The sequence below is a fragment of the Chlorocebus sabaeus genome, chromosome 12, assembly GCF_047675955.1.
Source record: "Chlorocebus sabaeus isolate Y175 chromosome 12, mChlSab1.0.hap1, whole genome shotgun sequence".
In the NCBI taxonomy this organism is placed as follows: domain Eukaryota; kingdom Metazoa; phylum Chordata; class Mammalia; order Primates; family Cercopithecidae; genus Chlorocebus; species Chlorocebus sabaeus.
Genome location: NC_132915.1, coordinates 90627921 through 90644616, shown reverse-complemented (window position 1 = coordinate 90644616; position 16696 = coordinate 90627921). Strand labels below are relative to the sequence as shown.

At 43.4% G+C, this 16696-nt stretch overlaps 1 protein-coding gene across 2 annotated transcripts in view; it reads left to right on the top strand.

Annotated features, from left to right (window-relative positions):
* The window catches only part of CDK5RAP2 (CDK5 regulatory subunit associated protein 2), a 186044-nt gene that overhangs the window by 42497 nt on the left and 126851 nt on the right, over nt 1-16696 (top strand). For both annotated transcript variants that reach the window (XM_007968240.3, XM_007968239.3), the window contains exons 7-11: nt 710-864; nt 7405-7567; nt 8747-8800; nt 9617-9736; nt 12396-12488. In XM_007968240.3, coding sequence (XP_007966431.3) covers nt 710-864; nt 7405-7567; nt 8747-8800; nt 9617-9736; nt 12396-12488 — 585 coding nt within the window. The remainder of the gene's footprint in view (nt 1-709; nt 865-7404; nt 7568-8746; nt 8801-9616; nt 9737-12395; nt 12489-16696) is intronic.

The following is a 16696-nucleotide window of genomic DNA, read 5'->3' as shown; positions in this document are numbered from 1 at the left end:
GTTTAACGAGTACCTGAGATCACACAGCAAGTATGTGGGAGAGCTGGTTTTTGAACCCAATTCTCTTTGGTGTTTATCTTTGTGATGTAATTGGAGGCAGTTGGTGTGAGTAGTTGGAGATTCATATCTATTCCCAGGTCACTTTCATGAACACCAGGGCCTTTTTCCCTAACACAGATGCTGCCTGCATGATTTACATAATTTCCTCATTGGCTTCTCTGACCTCTTGGGAAGAACGTACAGTTGTTTTTTTTTGTACCACCTAAATCACCTTGGAGATATAGAAAATGTACTTTAGAATTGTTCAGTCATTATCTTAAAAAAATAGGGCGGTGGGGGTGTGTGGGATGAATTTGTATGGAAATTATGGTGACTCTTTGGAATTTATGTATGTTTAGTATTGAGAGGAGCATTTCTCCTTGTTCTTCTTGAAGCTGTAAATATTGATCTGATTTTTCAAAACCAAAAATACAGTTCTTACAGAGTTGAGTCTTTTCCATTGGAAATGCCTATTATGCTTCAGGAAACAAGAGGGAAAGATGGCTGGCAAGTGTATTTATTACCGATTCTCTCCATGTATAGTACAATTCAGGGAGGGGAAATGTGCTGGAGAAAAAGTCATAAATATTTATATTTTAATCCAATTTCCTTTCAAAATGTTCCCAATTGTATTGAAAAATTGCATCAAATGCATTTAATTTAACTCTAGGATGTGAAAGCCGCCCAAGCAGAACTGGAAAAGGCCTTTGCAGGGACAGAAGCAGAGAAGGCTCTTCGGTTGAGTTTGGAAAGCAAGCTTTCAGAGATGAAGAAGATGCACAAGGGGGCCTTGGCAACGGCTCTGGTCCTGGATGAGAAAGACAGGTCTGGCTCTTGTCCCTGTCATACCCTGACATCACATTATCTGGCAGCATGTTCCCTTTTCTTCCCTTTTATCCCTCCCTTCTCCCCATGTTTCCCACAGGACTTGAGTGACTAACGGGAACAAGTCCAACACAGTTAGATAGAAAGAAAACTACGGAGAAAATCAGGAGGAAGAGGAAAGGAATAGCATAGTCATATGAGGTCAGAGATAGTCTACTGATAGACATTCATGCTGAAAAGTTCTACTCAGATACTAAAGTTAGCATTTGATTTTGCCCATAGGCTTCCTGGAAGTCAAAGGAAAAAGGGTAGAGACAAGATTCACATTGCAAATGAGGTAAAACAAGCTAGTAACTCAGGAGAAGTCCAGTTTTACTTGGCACAGTCAGAGGAAATTTCTCTTGTGGTTCTTCCGAAAGTGAACAGTGAGTGACTGCCCCCACAAGAAATACCAGTGAATTCCATGTGACTTATTTTCCATCATATCTTTTAATGCATCCCAAGGCACAAATTAGTATAGGGCAAGGTGTCAAAAATAAAACAGTGTTGACCAAATACAGAGCTCTTTGATGATCCATGATAAAATGGATGCCTTCTAGTCTATTGGATAGTTGATATGGCCTTTAGGCAATCCTTTGTGCCCATCGTATTTTGCAACCAAACTTTTGGTAAAAGCTTGTCAGGAGAAAGCTGATTTTATTGCTTACCATAAACCTTACATTTTGATACTCTTGCCTTATTTTGGCAGTCACTAAGTGGAAGGTTAACTAAATCTAAGTCCAACTGCTGGCTAACCTGTGACCTATCTGTTGAAGAGCTGAGCTTGGAATTTGATAGAAATTGTTCTAAAGCAAATGATCTGTTTCAGAGGATACTGACTGGCTCCGTTTTCTTGGTCATTTGGTGCGTGCCCTCTGCATTGACGAACACTACCGTGTTGTTTAGTTGCTTGGCCTAACTGCGTGGTTTCTCAACTGTTGTCTGCTTTTACTTCTGCCTTGGTACTACCTGTTGAGATTGGAGTCTGCTGCTTGGAAAATCAGATGAGCTAATCCTAATCCTTGGGATGGGATTATCTGTAAAAGAGAAGTAAATAGACCCAGAGGGAGAGCCCATGCCTCCATGTAAGTGCCCTAGCTTCAGCATTTGGAGGTGCGAGCATTTATTTGGTGCTCTGCGATCTTTTCTTAGCTTTGATCTGGAAAATGAAAGTTTTATGATTAATAATTTCAGGGTGAGTGAGGAAACTGGGTTCCCCATGGACCTCAGTGGAGTGAATATGTATCATCTTAGTTTACCCATTTGAGACCTTGTGTTTTTCTTGACTTCATGGCTAGGAAGAGAAACTTCCCTGGGATGTGCCCTCCTACTGAGCCTCCCCCCAGAGTACTGCCCTTTCCAGGCACCACCCATGGAGCCACTAGACTGAGAATTCCGCAGAACCATTTCTGTGTTCCCTTGTATCTCTGCCAACCCATCAGCAGTGAAGCCCTTAGAAGGCTTATGGGCTTGTCTTCCTTGGGGAGCTACAGGTCTGGAGCAGTTAAACCGGAGTAGGGGACCCAGGGAATAGAATTTGTGAGCAGCCACCAAAGAAGAAACGACTGGCAGAATTCCTGGTGCCTGTGAAGGGGAAGGAGAGGGTTTGGGATAGGTTTGAAAAGAGGTCCTGGGACAGAGGGAATAGAAAAGGCCCTCTGAGGGGCCTGACAGATGCTAAGCAGTCAGTTCATTGGTTCTATTGGATCTTTATGCCTTTTGTTCAACAAATATTTCCTGAGCATCTTCCACTCAGCACAGTGGTGATGAGAATGTAAGAGGGAGTAATACAGCCTGGGTTCCTCTCCCCAGGAATCTCATTGTTTGAGTTGAAGCTTATCATCCTGCAGGGTGGGAGGGGTGGAGGGAGGAGCAAGATGATAAGGGCTAAGTAGGATCAATGCTGGGTTAACATATTTTATCGAATTCAATTTAGAGGGATTAGGAAAAGTTTCCTGGGAGAAGTACTGGGATGAGGAAGAACTACTTGGACAAAGAAAGGGAAGTAAAGGAACAGTGCGACTGAAAGTCCTGAGGCAAGCAGGATCCAGGCACAGGAGGGTGCATAGCCTGGCCTGAGTGCTGTGTTCTGGAAAGGAGTGGGGAAGAGGTGAGGAGAGGGAAGCTGGGGGGGACATGGACCTTATTGAAGAATTTGAGTTTTATCCTAAAGGCATACAAGAAGCCACCGAAGAGTTCAAGGTGCGGCTTCGGGGAATGACAAGATCAGATTTAAATTTAGAAAGGTCTTTCTGGCTGCCCTTAGGGAATGGATTGGTGCTGGGGCTGGGTAGAAGACTAGTTCTCAGGCTGATGCAGAAATCCAGGAAAGAGCTGATGGTGATCAAGGTGGAGGTGACAGAGCTGGGAATGGAGGAAAACAGGCTAGAAGGTAGGGTAGACATGATGGGCTTGAAGGACTTGGTGACTGACTGGATTTGGGGGATGAGGGGAACGGCTACAGTGACACATCCTTGCCCAGGTGTTTTTTTTTTTTGTTTTGTTTTTTTTTTTTCTTCTAAAAATTTCCAGTTTATTTACAACACCACAACTTCCATATACCATATGGTAACATTATTTGTAAAGCATAATTATTTTCTTTTTTTTTTTTTTTTTTAAATTTATTTATTATTATTGAACTTCAAGTTGTAGGGTACATGTGCACAACGTGCAGGTTTGCTACATATGTATACTTGTGCCATGTTGGTGTGCTGCACCCATCAACTCGTCATTTACATCAGGTATAACTCCCAATGCAATCCCTCCCCCCTCCCCCCTCCCCATGATAGGCCCCGGTGTATGATGTTCCCCTTCCCGAGTCCAAGTGATCTCATTGTTCAGTTCCCGCCTATGAGTGAGAACATGCGGTGTTTGGTTTTCTGTTCTTGTGATAGTTTGCTGAGAATGATGGTTTCCAGCTGCATCCATGTCCCTACAAAGGACACAAACTCATCCTTTTTTATGGCTGCATAGTATTCCATGGTGTATATGTGCCACATTTTCTTAATCCAATCTGTCACTGATGGACATTTGGGTTGATTCCAAGTCTTTGCTATTGTGAATAGTGCTGCAATAAACATACGTGTGCATGTGTCTTTATAGCAGCATAATTTATAATCCTTTGGGTATATACCCAGTAATGGGATGGCTGGGTCATATGGTACATCTAGTTCTAGATCCTTGAGGAATCGCCATACTGTTTTCCATAATGGTTGAACTAGTTTACACTCCCACCAACAGTGTAAAAGTGTTCCTATTTCTCCACATCCTCTCCAGCACCTGTTGTTTTTGTTTTGTTTTTTAAGATGGAGTCTTAACTCTTTCCTCCAGGCTGGAGTGCAGTGGTGTGATCTCGGCTCACTGCAACCTCTGCTTCCCAGGTTCAGGTGATTCTCTTACCTCAGCCTCCCGAGCAGCTGGGATTACAGTTGCCTGCCACCAAAAAAGCCTGGCTAATTTTTGTATTTTTAGTGGAGACAGGGTTTCACCATGTTGGCCAGGCTGGTCCTGAACTCCTGACCTCAGGTAATTTGCCAGCCTCCCAAAGTGCTGGGATTACAGGCATGAGCCACTGCGCCTGACCCTTGCCCAGGTTTTGAGCATGAGCAGCTGTGGGGTGGTACAGTTTATTGAATTTTGTGGGGGGAAAAGGAAAAAGAAGAAATGTTTTTGGGTGGAGGGAGAGGGAAGATGATACCTTCAGTTGGCACGTGTTGGGTTTGAGGGCCTGTGAGCCTCAGTGAGTGGAGTCTAGGATGTGGTTGGGTGTATGGATTAAAGCTTGAGTTAAAGGAAGTATAGATTCATTCCTTAACCAACCACTGAGTGTGGCCTTGGGAATGCATGCTGGGAATGCAGGGCTGAACGTTCTCCTGCTTCTATGGTGCTCTCAGTGTGGGAGGGGCTAGATGTTAAAAAAATATATGTCGTGATGGATGCTGTGATAAAGGTAAGCCCAGGGTTCTGTGCTGTGACAAAAGCAAGGTGTGATCAGCTCTGCCTGGGCGTGGGATGGGGAGGGCTTGTCAGACAAGGAGTCCTGGGAGTTGGGTGAGGACACTTTGCCAAGCAGAGAGAACAGCACATAAAGGTACAGAGCCTGGCACATTTTAAGGTGATCCTAGAGGAGAGTGGTCCTCTTAGCATGTGCCACAGAAGCTTGATCGTTCATCTTTTTTGGAAGGGGGACTTTGGGAAGGGTTAATGTGTATCAAGTACTGTGTTCTAGGTGGTAGAGTCTCCATGGATGTCGGATCAGGGCTTTGCTGAAGGCTGCATCGTCCTGGGATTTCCCAGAGGTCTGGCTGGACAGGCACCGAAACCCAATGTGTCAGTCCTGTGAATGCAGCTGTCTCTCAGGGATAGCTGTGTCCCGGGCGCACTCCCAGAGACCAGTGCAGCAGTCGGATGCCAGCTCTGGATTTTTGCTCAGGTTGTGGCCCTTTTTGTGGTGAAATTCTCCTGGTTGTAGGATCAGTATGTTCCCTCCCTGAAGGCAGGCCTGCCTAGGAAGCTAAGTCAAGGTCAAGTGGTTAGCAGAGAACTGGAGCCAGAGTCCTTGGTTTTGCCCTCATGAGATGGATCTAGATCTGCGACACAGATCGACTCACTGTTGGGCAGGGCAAGGTGTTGAATCTTTAGGGCCCAGGAACCCCTCACGTGGATGGATGGACTCCGCCAATATCTTTCTGGGGTCCCACCACCCTTTTTAAAGGTGCATGCTTTAGCTACTTTATTGCCTTCAATCTGGCCTTTGAGCTGCTCTGTGTCTTTAAGGCAGTTAATACTGGGAAGCCCTGCAGATCAAATATGCCAACAGATATGTTCTATTTGGCTTACAGTATTTTTTAAAGTGTGAATTAGTTGCCAATATGTAAAAAATTGAATTTCATGCAGAAGTCTAGATTTCCACCTTCTCTTTAAAACCTAGGAGATTGGCAGCCCTGGGTATCGTCTTGCTGGATTGAGGCTACCCCTTCCCTTAGATGGGCCTGGTGCTCCAGCTTGGCCACAGGAGTCCCCACCAGGCCTGCCTACTTTTTCTATTCCCTGTCTAGAACTTGCTTTAAGGTAACTAAAAAAAAAAAAAAAATCAGTTTTATTGATGTAAAATTACATACAACACAGTGCTTCAATTTTAAGTATTTATAGTTTGGTGACTACCTCTCTCATTGATTATGTGATGATTTCAAAGTTGAGCCCCTAGAGGGCAATCTTACACCTCTTTCCAGGTTTTCTGGGGTATTGCACTGGTGCTGCCTGGCACCCTGTGTCCTAGTGCATTGCTAGGTACTTCAGTTACCTTTGTCTCCCTCTTTACCTTCATCCTGGGAAGCTGTGCTTCACTAGGGCAGCTCTGTCTGACTGCAAAATCTTTGTTCTTTCTACCAAACTAAGTTGCTTTCTAGGCTTAGCTGCAGAAAGGCTATTCTGAGGGTCTTCTGACAAAATGCTAATTGTTACATGTTCAAAAAAAAGTAATAATTGTAGCAACTGTCATTTATTGAGTTCCACCATATTCCAGGAGCAGTGCAAGATTGTTTTAAATAGTTTGTCTCCGGTCCACAATCCCAAGTCACCCCTATTTTGTAGCTGAGGAGGCACAGGCTCAGAGAGATTGAATTACTTGCCATGGCCAAGGGGCAGTTGATATGGGATAATTTGGTAATTATATTGTGTTATTTGATAACACAGCCCAGAGAGGGATATATGTTCAGCTGTTCCTGCGGGGGGCACTAGGGGTGCAGGTAGCAAAACTTCCTGGAGGGGAGGTGATGCTTCATTAGCTCTGGCAGGATGAATGGGTGTTTGTCAGGTAGAGGTGGGGGTGAGGTGGGGGTAAGGTGGGAAAGGGCCTTTTAGCTAGAGGAATAGCATGAGCAAAGGCGTAGAGGCATGAAACAGTCTGGCTTTGGGAGAGAACTGGAAGTGAGACTACTGAGTGGAGATGGAGAGGGTGATGATTTCCTGTGAGACTGAAGCTGTCGGCAGGGGCCTCTGATCTGGTAGGCTCTAAGACCTGGGACCTGGAATGCCTGGAAAGGAGTTTCATCTTTATCTTGAAAGTCAGTGTTTTTAAACTTTGCCCTGAGAAGCCTTGGCAAGACGTTCCGTTTTTTCCACACTCACCTGAACAGCTCTGCTTCGTTGGTTTTGTTTGCTTAGGTTTCAGTGACATTTCTTTTGGAGAGAGGACTTCTTGGCCAAAAAAATTAGTAGTCCACTGCTGTTGGTGGGGGCCGTTGAAGGTATTTGAATAGGATCACAGCTTGGCTAGAGTCTAGAAGCTCAGAGTTGAATTGACTGGAGGCAGGCAGGGGACCAGTTAATGTCACACGAATTCTGGTGCTTCATCTCCTACCTGCAAAATGTGATTCTGTTTATATTCAGCCATTGTATATGTCTACTTTGAAGATATCTGGCCCCATTTCCTTCCTCCTCCTGCTCCACTGAGCTAAGAGAACAGTTTAGAATTAATATTTAAATTTTGTTCTCTTTTAGACTGATTGAGGAGTTGAAGCTGTCTTTGAAGAGCAAAGAAGCTTTAATTCAGTGCCTTAAAGAGGAGAAATCTCAGATGGCATCTCCTGATGAGAATGTGTCATTTAGAGAGCTCCGAGGACTTTGTGCTGCTCCAAGGGAAGAAAAGGAGAGAGAAACTGAGGTGAGGCGACGGGACATGAAGAGGGGACTTTAATTAGCCAACCAGACTCCTCTGTGGGAGATGGAATGTGCATTCAGGCCTCATGGTTCATACACAGCCTGCTTCTAAATATGAGACCATTGTCAGCTGAGGAGTGAGCAGAAACTGCCTTTGTCAGGGGCCCTGACGTTCTTTTTCCTTTTCAGCCTCCTGTTCCTATAAAGAGTTGCTTAAAAAAAAACCAGTCCCTACCTGCTTGCCTCTGTTTTACCATGTGTTGATTTGTTGTTACCTGGGGACTTTATTTTCATCCTTTGGGTTTTCTTAGGATACAGTTGTGGTGCGTTGTTTTCCATCTTGCCTTTTGGTTAGAAGTAGGTGTGAGGCCAACTTTGGTCTGCAACTTGAGAGGTAGGGTGGGAAGGGGACTAACTTGTATCGGGCTTGGCAGCATGGGAGGGGTTCAGTATACCACCTCGTTCAATCCTCCCAGCCACCTGGCGAGGTAGAGCTCGTGGTCTCCTTGTCAAGTTTAGAAACAGGCTCAGAGGAGTTGTTACGTTTTTCCAGGTTCCAAGAGATGGGTTACTAGTAGCTGACCCCAAAGCCTCCCTGGACTCCTGCCCCTGCCCTAGGCGGCCTCCCCAGCAAGCTCTTTTGAAGAGGTTGGGCAGGCCAGGGAAGTGCAGGTAGGTCTTAGTCTAGGCCTTCCATTCTTGTTGGACCAAGAGTAGCTGCTGCATGTGGTATATTCACATTGGGGATGTTCTGGTTGTTCACAGAAAGTCTTGGTTTCTTCATGGAGCAGGGCCTGTGTTCCTACCACAGCAGTGAATGCGGTAGCCTTGCCAGTTCATTTTCATCTGTAATCCACAGTTGTTTCCTGCCTCTCCTCTTAACTCTCTTTCCCACTTCCGCGGCACAGCCCTCTAGTAGGCCTTCATCTTGTTCAGCAGCACTGTGGTTTACTCTCTGTGGGGCTGGTGATCAACCAGGGTAGTTTGTTGTCTTCACATTTTTCTTCATTCAAATCAGGTGGGGTTTTGAGTGGGGTGGAGAGAGGGAGGGGACACTTGTTTTAATGAGTTCCACAGTAGTGGGGGAAAGTGAGTAAGTGACAAGGACGTGCTCATTCTAGTTGTTCCGGAGAAGCTGTTGGATTGCAGTGCCTTCTTGACACCAATTAATGCCTTTTCTTAGGCTGCACAAATGGAGCATCAGAAGGAGAGAAACAGCTTTGAAGAGAGGATCCAGGTATGTTGATATGGTTTTAAAAAATGTATTGAAGATTTAGTCTATTCTTGCCTCTTGTTTTATTGAGTGCAACAGATAATTCTGTGTCACAGTAGCTGTCATTCGTTGAATGCTACTGTATGACAGTCGAGCATAAGGTACTCTAGAAAGGGTTTTTTAATCTTTGCAGTAACTCTGTGAAGTAGGCATTCCCATTTTACAGATGTGGTACCCGAGGCCCAGAGAGGTGAGGTCACTTGCTTAAGAGCACATAGCTAGGAAGAGGTAGAGCGAAGATTTGGACCTGCCCATGTGCCATGGTGCCTCTGTCACAGCAGGAGGCATTTGTGGAGTGCCTGCCAGCTTAGAAAGTGCTTTCACATCCATTATCCCATTTGATCCTCACAACAGCCCGGAAGGGAGGCGGTGGTGATTATCTTTAGAAATGAACTCAGACTATAAATGTATAGTTCAGTCTCCATCAAAAGGAATGAAATTAATGATCTGTTATTTCCGCCAAATAACCTGGTATGGTTTCAAAGACTCTGAGTGACTGTATTCAAATTCCAGAAGGCATTGGAATCCTTCCCATAGGAATAGCTGTCATCGTCTTAACTGATTTGATCCCCTTCGCTTCACCCAGCCCTGTTGCCGGGAGCGGTAACACAGTAACTTGGAGTTGATGCCACTATGTTCAGCTCCACTTGGAAACATTAATCACAGGTTGACAGGAATAAGATAGAATAACTGCATTTGAGTGTGCTCTTAAAGATATATTTACAGTGCATTTTGGTTGGAACACATCAACTTAGTGAATCTTTTTCTAATCTAATTTAGGCACTTGAGGAGGACCTGAGAGAGAAGGAAAGAGAAATTGCTACAGAGAAGAAAAATAGTTTAAAGAGGGATAAAGCCATTCAGGGTTTAACCATGGCATTAAAATCAAAGGAAAAAAAGGTATGTCTGATACATTTGAAGTAAGATTTTTCTTTATTAGCTTCTATGACTGGCCTGTCCTACCCTGAATTTTTAGCTTTAGATAAAAAGTTTATAAGAGAGATGAGATAGTATAGAAAGTGGGGAAATAATCCTCTAGTCAACCGGGAATTCTTTTGGAGTATCTAATCCAGTGCTGTTCAATAGAAATATAATATGAGTTACATATGTGATTTAAAACTTTATAGTGGCCTCATTAAAAGAAGTAAAAAGAAACAAGTGAAATTAATTTTAATTATATATATTTATCCCTCCAAACATAATCATTTCAACATGTAATCAATAAAAGTAATGAGATAGTCAACACTTTTTTTTCAGAACTGTTTGAAGTCTAGATATGTTTACAACACACCCTCAAATCAATCTAACCACATTTCACATGCCAAGAGCCACATGTGGCCAGTGACTGCCGCATTGGACAATGCAGGTCTAATCTTTTGAAGGATAACAGAAGAGTGAGATAAAGGAGTTTTGGGAGGCAAAGCCATGACTGAGTTGGTTAAAGAGCTACCTGAATGTTGCCTTTGTGATCCAAGGTGGTAGCTGATGGTTCTGTGCTGTTTTCTTGTCCTTACTATGGCAATCTGTTGTGTCCTAGTAACTATGCAAGGAACAGACACAGAGAAGAAAACCCAGCTCTGCTTGCAAGTCTATTGGGGAAGAAAGAGTGATGAGGGTTGTGATTGAGGGAAGTGTAGGGAGCTGGGGAGGCAGAGGGAAGGGGGCCTGATCCAGATTAGGTGTGGATGTCCGGTGTGTGGAGCAGTGCTTAGAGGAGGAGGTGCCTGAGCTGCATCTTAAAGGATCAGTAGGAGTTAGTTGGGAAGGAAGGCGGACAGGGGGAGAACACTGGTCAAGGCGTTTAGTTAGGAGAGACACCATATGCACCACAGACAGTTTGGAGTTGTCAGAGCACAAAGTGTAAAACTTAAAGGAGGCGGGAGAAGAAGGTGAAGCTTTTTCAAGTGGCCAACCAGTGGGGGTTGGGGAAACTAATCATATTGAGCTGCTTGAGTGGCACTGAAGGCCACTGAAAACTCTTAAGCACATTTTCATTTTGGAGAGGTCTCTGGCTCTATCTGGAGAGTGAATTGCAGGAGGGAGAGAATAGAGGCTGGGAGACCAGTAGCCTCGGGGAGAGCCAAGAAAGGCAGAATTAGATCAGTGGCCACAGCAAGTAGGAATGGACGGGGAGGGGCTTATTTAAGAAATAAGATTTGAAGTAATTAGAAATAAGGTTGGGAAAATTTGAGGATTAGATGTAGGACTTCAGAGAAGCATAGTGAAGGATGACTTCAGGTGTCTGGCTTGCATGACTAGAGGTATGGTGGTGCCATTGACTCAGCTCAAAGTGTAGATAATGGAGGTTGATAGCAAGATCTGGGACAGTGGTAGATGTGATGAATCTGTTTAGAAAGTGCTGACTTTGAGGAGCCCGTACACCATCCAGGTGAGATGTCCAGGAGGCACATAATGTGCATGCCTAAAGTTTGGAGAGTGCTCAGTCCTAAAGAGGTCAATCTAGGAATCCCTTGTGTACAGGTGTGAGTTAAGATTCTGAGAGTTGACCTACTTACCTAAGGAGAGTATAGAATGGGAAGGAAGTAGATTGGTGATGGGACTGCAGAGGACATCAGAATTTCAGGGATAGGGAGAGGAACGCACAAAGGAGACAGAAGGAATGGTTGCAGAAGTAGGAAACTGACCAGGAAACTGGTGGTGTTGCTAGGCAGTTTGAATGATCACCAGTGTCAGGTGCAGCAGAGATGTGCCTCCTAGTAATAGTAGTCCTGGTGGGCATGGTGGCTTATGCCTTTTAGGATCGCTTGAGGCCAGGAATTTGAGACCAGCCTGGGCAATAAGGTGAGACTGTGTCTCTAATAAAACTACAAAAAAGTAGCTGGATTTGGTGGTGTTCACATGTGGTCCCAGCTACTTGGGAGGCTGAGGTGGGAGGCTTGCTTGAGCACGGGAAGTTGAGGCTGCAGTGAGCTGTGCTTGGCCACTGCACTGTAGCCTAGGTGACAGAGCAAGACCCTGTCTCAAAAAAAAAAAAACAACACACACACACAAAAGTAGTCAACATTGTATCACTTTTGGGGAGTTCTAGGCCCAACTGGGACCAGAAGCCTTCAAGTATGTCAGGACACTGGTGTCGGAGCTGCTCTGGGTGCTGGCAAAGTCCAGGGTGTGGCCACGGTGGTTCATGGCCAACTCCGGGGTGTAGGAGAAAGTCACTGGAGGATGAGGAATTTGGGGAATACCCAGGCTAGGTTGTTGGGCAGGTCATTTATACGGATAGTAATAATAGTAACAGTATGACCAAGGCATTATTTTAGCACCGATGCACATTACCTCATTTAACCCTAACAACACAATAGCTGGGTGAGTGGTGATATCCTCATTTTACAGTTGAGGAAATGGAGTCTCCAAGATGTTGAGTACCTTGCCTGAAGTTATCCAGCTAGTAAACGGCTAAACTGGAAATCCCACTCGGATCTTTTCTGATTACAAAGCCCTTGATTATAAGCACGACACAATTGAGCAGGAAAAGCGTGTGGGCTGTGCAGAGAGGAGAGCCCAGTTAGATACTTGGCTGGTATTCGTTCTATTTCCCTAGGTTGAAGAACTTAACTCTGAAATTGAAAAGCTCAGTGCTGCCTTTGCTAAAGCCAGAGAGGCCCTGCAGAAAGCACAGACCCAGGAATTCCAGGTAAGTGTTCACTTGGCGTAAGTGGCTGTCTCTTTGATCCTGACCCCTGGTGAGGTGAGGACTTTGCAGCTGAAAGAACTTGGATGATTTTAATAAGGAAAACTGTGGGTGGTCTTTAGTGATAGAATTCGCTCAGTCTAATTAAAGGGAAATTCTCTACCAGATTTGGGAGATTTTCCAGCCCCCTCCTCAATATGGTAATGATAAATACCTCCACAGTTAGGAGTGCTAAGTGTGCTCTGTGCTAAGTAATAATGCAAGATATGTGGATTATCTCATTTAATCTTCACCACCCTATGGGGAAGGTAATCATCATCCCTCTTGTGTTTGTACTTTTTTTTTTTTTTTTAAAACGGAGCCTCACTCTGTCGCTGAGGCTTGAGTGCAGTGATGCAATCTCTGCTCACCGCAACCTCTGCCTCCTGGGTTCAGGCAGTTTTCCTGCATCAGCATCGTGAGTAGCTGGCATTACAGCCCACCACCATGCCTGGCTAATTTTTGTATTTTTACTCGAGCCTGGGTTTCACCATGTTGGCCAGGCTGGTAGCGAACTCCTAACCTCAAGTGATCCGCCTGCCTTGGCCTTCCAAAGTGCTGGAATTACAGGAGTTAACCACTGCGCCCAACCATATTTGTGAGGTTTTGAGACTCAGGAGGGTGTGCAGCTTATTCACTGTCACACAGTTAGCAAGTGGCAGAGCCAAGATTTTAGTGTAGTAATTGCTAATAATAGCAAGAGACATTTATTGAACACATACTATGTGCCAAGGCCTGCTAAGTGCGCTCCATAGATTATCTCATTTATTTGCACAGCAGCTCTATGAGGTAAGTATGATTAATATCCTTTTCTTTTTTTTTAACTGCTGAGGAAATCCAAGTTAGTTTCTAGTAACTTGCTCAGGGTCCCAAAACTGGTAAGTAATAGAGCTAGGATTTGACTCCAGAGCCAATCTGATTCCAAAGGCTGTGCTTTTACCGTCATCCCATATCTCCCTTACCTGGCTGCTTTGGTCCCAGCTGCTCTTTTCCAGACCTTGATGTTTTTGACCTGCCTTTTCTCTCCTCCCTCCGTCCCCACAATGTTGTACTACAAGGACTCCTGCTGGTCAGCCCCTGTTTCTTCCTATTTTTAATTTCATGTTTTAAATTATTTTAACATGTTTCTTCTCATGTTTCTAGTTTTCCTACACAGCTTCTACCTATCACTAATAACTTAATAAATCAATAAAGTTTCATCATCAAAGTAAGTCCATACTGCCTAAAGCTTCCTCCTCCCACCCCTTGCACTGATGTTGCTTTTTGTTGTAACGTAGAAATTAGAAGTTAAATCTGATTTAAGACTGATTCCCAAAATTCATATCCCATGCCTTATCTTTTGCAGAGCTTTGATTCACAGTAAGAATAATTGAAGTAATTTGGCTTAAATCATGGTACGCTAGGAACATAGACAAATCTTCGCTTTTGGAATCTCAGACTTGCCTTCGCTCACCATTTTGACAGTGGTTGATGAAATGGAGCTAAGATTACACTTTAGACTGTTTCTCTTTTTCCTTGCCTAGAAAATAACAAGTTTCAGAAGCTGAATTCTTAGGGAAATTATGTTTCCCATTGCTTGGGAAAAAATCTGTTGGCTGCTGATAGCCAGAGAGAGCGGTATAAACATTGTGATATTTTACTGGTTATGACGGGCCTTAAAGGAAAGAAAGGAATCTTATAAATTTAAATGTTACCCAGATTTATTACATACATTTAACTTAATAACCCCTGTCTTAGTCAAAAGACTCTAAGAATGAGTTTTGAGGTCTTACAATGTAAGGAGGTAGCAGATTTACAAATCAGCGAGTTTTTGCAGGACTTGAACTCAAGTCTGTCTTCAAAGCCTATGTTCTTTCCACTCCTCTGATTGTGTGTGAGTAAATGCACACAATACACCTGTGTTGGCTATCTCATTGTGAGGCATACGTAGTTTGAATGGTGCACAGATACATATAAATGCATTTTTCCCCCATGTATTCGGATCTTTTTGGGATATCGTGATTTGAGCCAGTTGCAGCATGAGTTAAATAGCCAGCGTTCACAGGGTTGGCATCAAGCCTGACACTGAAGCAACAGCAGGTGATATTTAAACTCTTGAAGTGATTGCCAAAGTTCAGAAGTACAGAGGTGTGAATTCTAGTCACTGGTATCACTGTGAAGGTAATAGTGTGGGCTGGCTGCTGCTACCTCCACACTCATTTAAAAAAAAACTTTCAAATTGGAAACGGTATCCTCCCAGCTATTAAAGTAAAAATGCACATTGTAGGAAATTTATAAAATACTTAAAGTAGTAGTGAGAGGTTGATAGAAATCATCAGTAAACTCACCTCTTGCCTTGACTCTGTGCCTCGACTCTAATGCATATTTGTACATATATACATATACACTTTAAAAAATTAAATAGGATCATAATATGTATTTTGTTCCATGACCATTTTTTAAAATTTAACATTCTTGCCATGGCAGTATATATAGACCTACCAAGTCTTTTCTTTTTTAATTTTTATTTTGAGATAATTGTAGATTTACATGTACGTTCTTTGTACCCTCTACCCAGTTCTCCCAAAGGTAACATCTTGCATAATTGTGATGTAATATCAGGACATTGACATTAGTGCAGTCCTTTGACCTTATTCAGCTTTTTAGCAGTTGACATGCATTCATTTGTTTATGTATGGGGGTGTGTGCATGTTTAGCTTTGTGCTACTCAATCTTTTTAAACAACTGAGTATAGTCCATTATATGGAGGTAACATTTTTACTGGGAAGAATGTGGAGTGGGACATGGATTTGAACCTTGACTCTGCTCTTGCAGAGAGCAAGTAGTAGTAGTACAGTCTCTGTATTAGTACATTCTCATGCTGCTAATAAAGACATACCCGAGATTGGGAATTTACAAAGAAAAAGAGGTTTAATGGACTCCTCTATATAGCTGAGGAGGCCTCACAATCATGGTGGAAGGTGAAGGAGGAGCAAAGACACGTTTCATGGCACAGGCAAGAGAGCATGTGCAGGGGAACTGCCCTTTATAAAACCGTCAGAACTTGTGAGACTTATTCACTATCATGAGAACAGCATGGGAAAAACCTGCCCCCATGATTCAGTTACCTCCCACCAGGTCCCTCCCATGACGTGGGGATTATGGGAGCTACAATTCAGGATGAGGTTGGGGTGGAGACACAGCCAAACCATATCACTAACTCTAACCTTGGGCAAGATATTTGAGCTCTTCCAGCCGGTTTGTGCATTGTAAAATCTAGATAATCACCCAAGGTTTAAAGGTTTAAATAAGAAAGTGTACCTGGGCACAGTAAGTGTTGTTAGCTCACCCTTAAATTAGGTCGTATTTGGACAAAAACAGAGTACTTTGGTCTGTTTTTCAAATTCTTGGTTAATAGTGTTATTATATATAACTTTTGGTTTGTGGAACCTCTCTATTATTTTTTGATTGGGAATGAAAGATAATGGAGTAGGTAAAGGAAAAGTAGAGCTAGATTTATTTATGTTGTACCCACTGAAATGGCAATTTATGTATCACATGCTATATGAGATATATATCATATGAGATATATGATATGTGAGAGATGTATGAGACATCTCATATGAGATATATCACATGATACATATCATATGATACACCTCAAATGAGACGTATCGTGATATATCTCATATATGTGATATATGATAGATCTCATATGTATCTGATATATCATATATATTATGTGTATATATATATATTTTTTAGACGGAATCTTGCTCTGTCACCCAGACTGGAATGCAGTGGTGCAATCTTGGCTTACTGCAACCTCTGCCTTCTGGGTTCAAGGAATTCTCCTGTCTCAGGCTCCCGAGTAGCTGGGACTACAGGTGCATGCCACCATGCCTGGATAATTTTTGTATTTTTAGTAGAGATGGGGGTTTCACCATATTAGTCAGCCTGGTCTCGAACTCCTGACTTCAGGTGATCCACCTGCTTCAGCCTCCCAAAGTGCTAGGATTATAGGCGTGAGCCACAGCACCCAGACTGTGTATCATGTTTAATCTTCACAAGAAGAAAATAGAGACTATTCCTCCCAAAATGTTGGGATTACAGGCAGTGAGCCACTGTGCCTGGCCAAGGATGTGTTTCTTGATATGAGTGTATTCAGTTTGTGAACATTTGTTCAGCTGTAC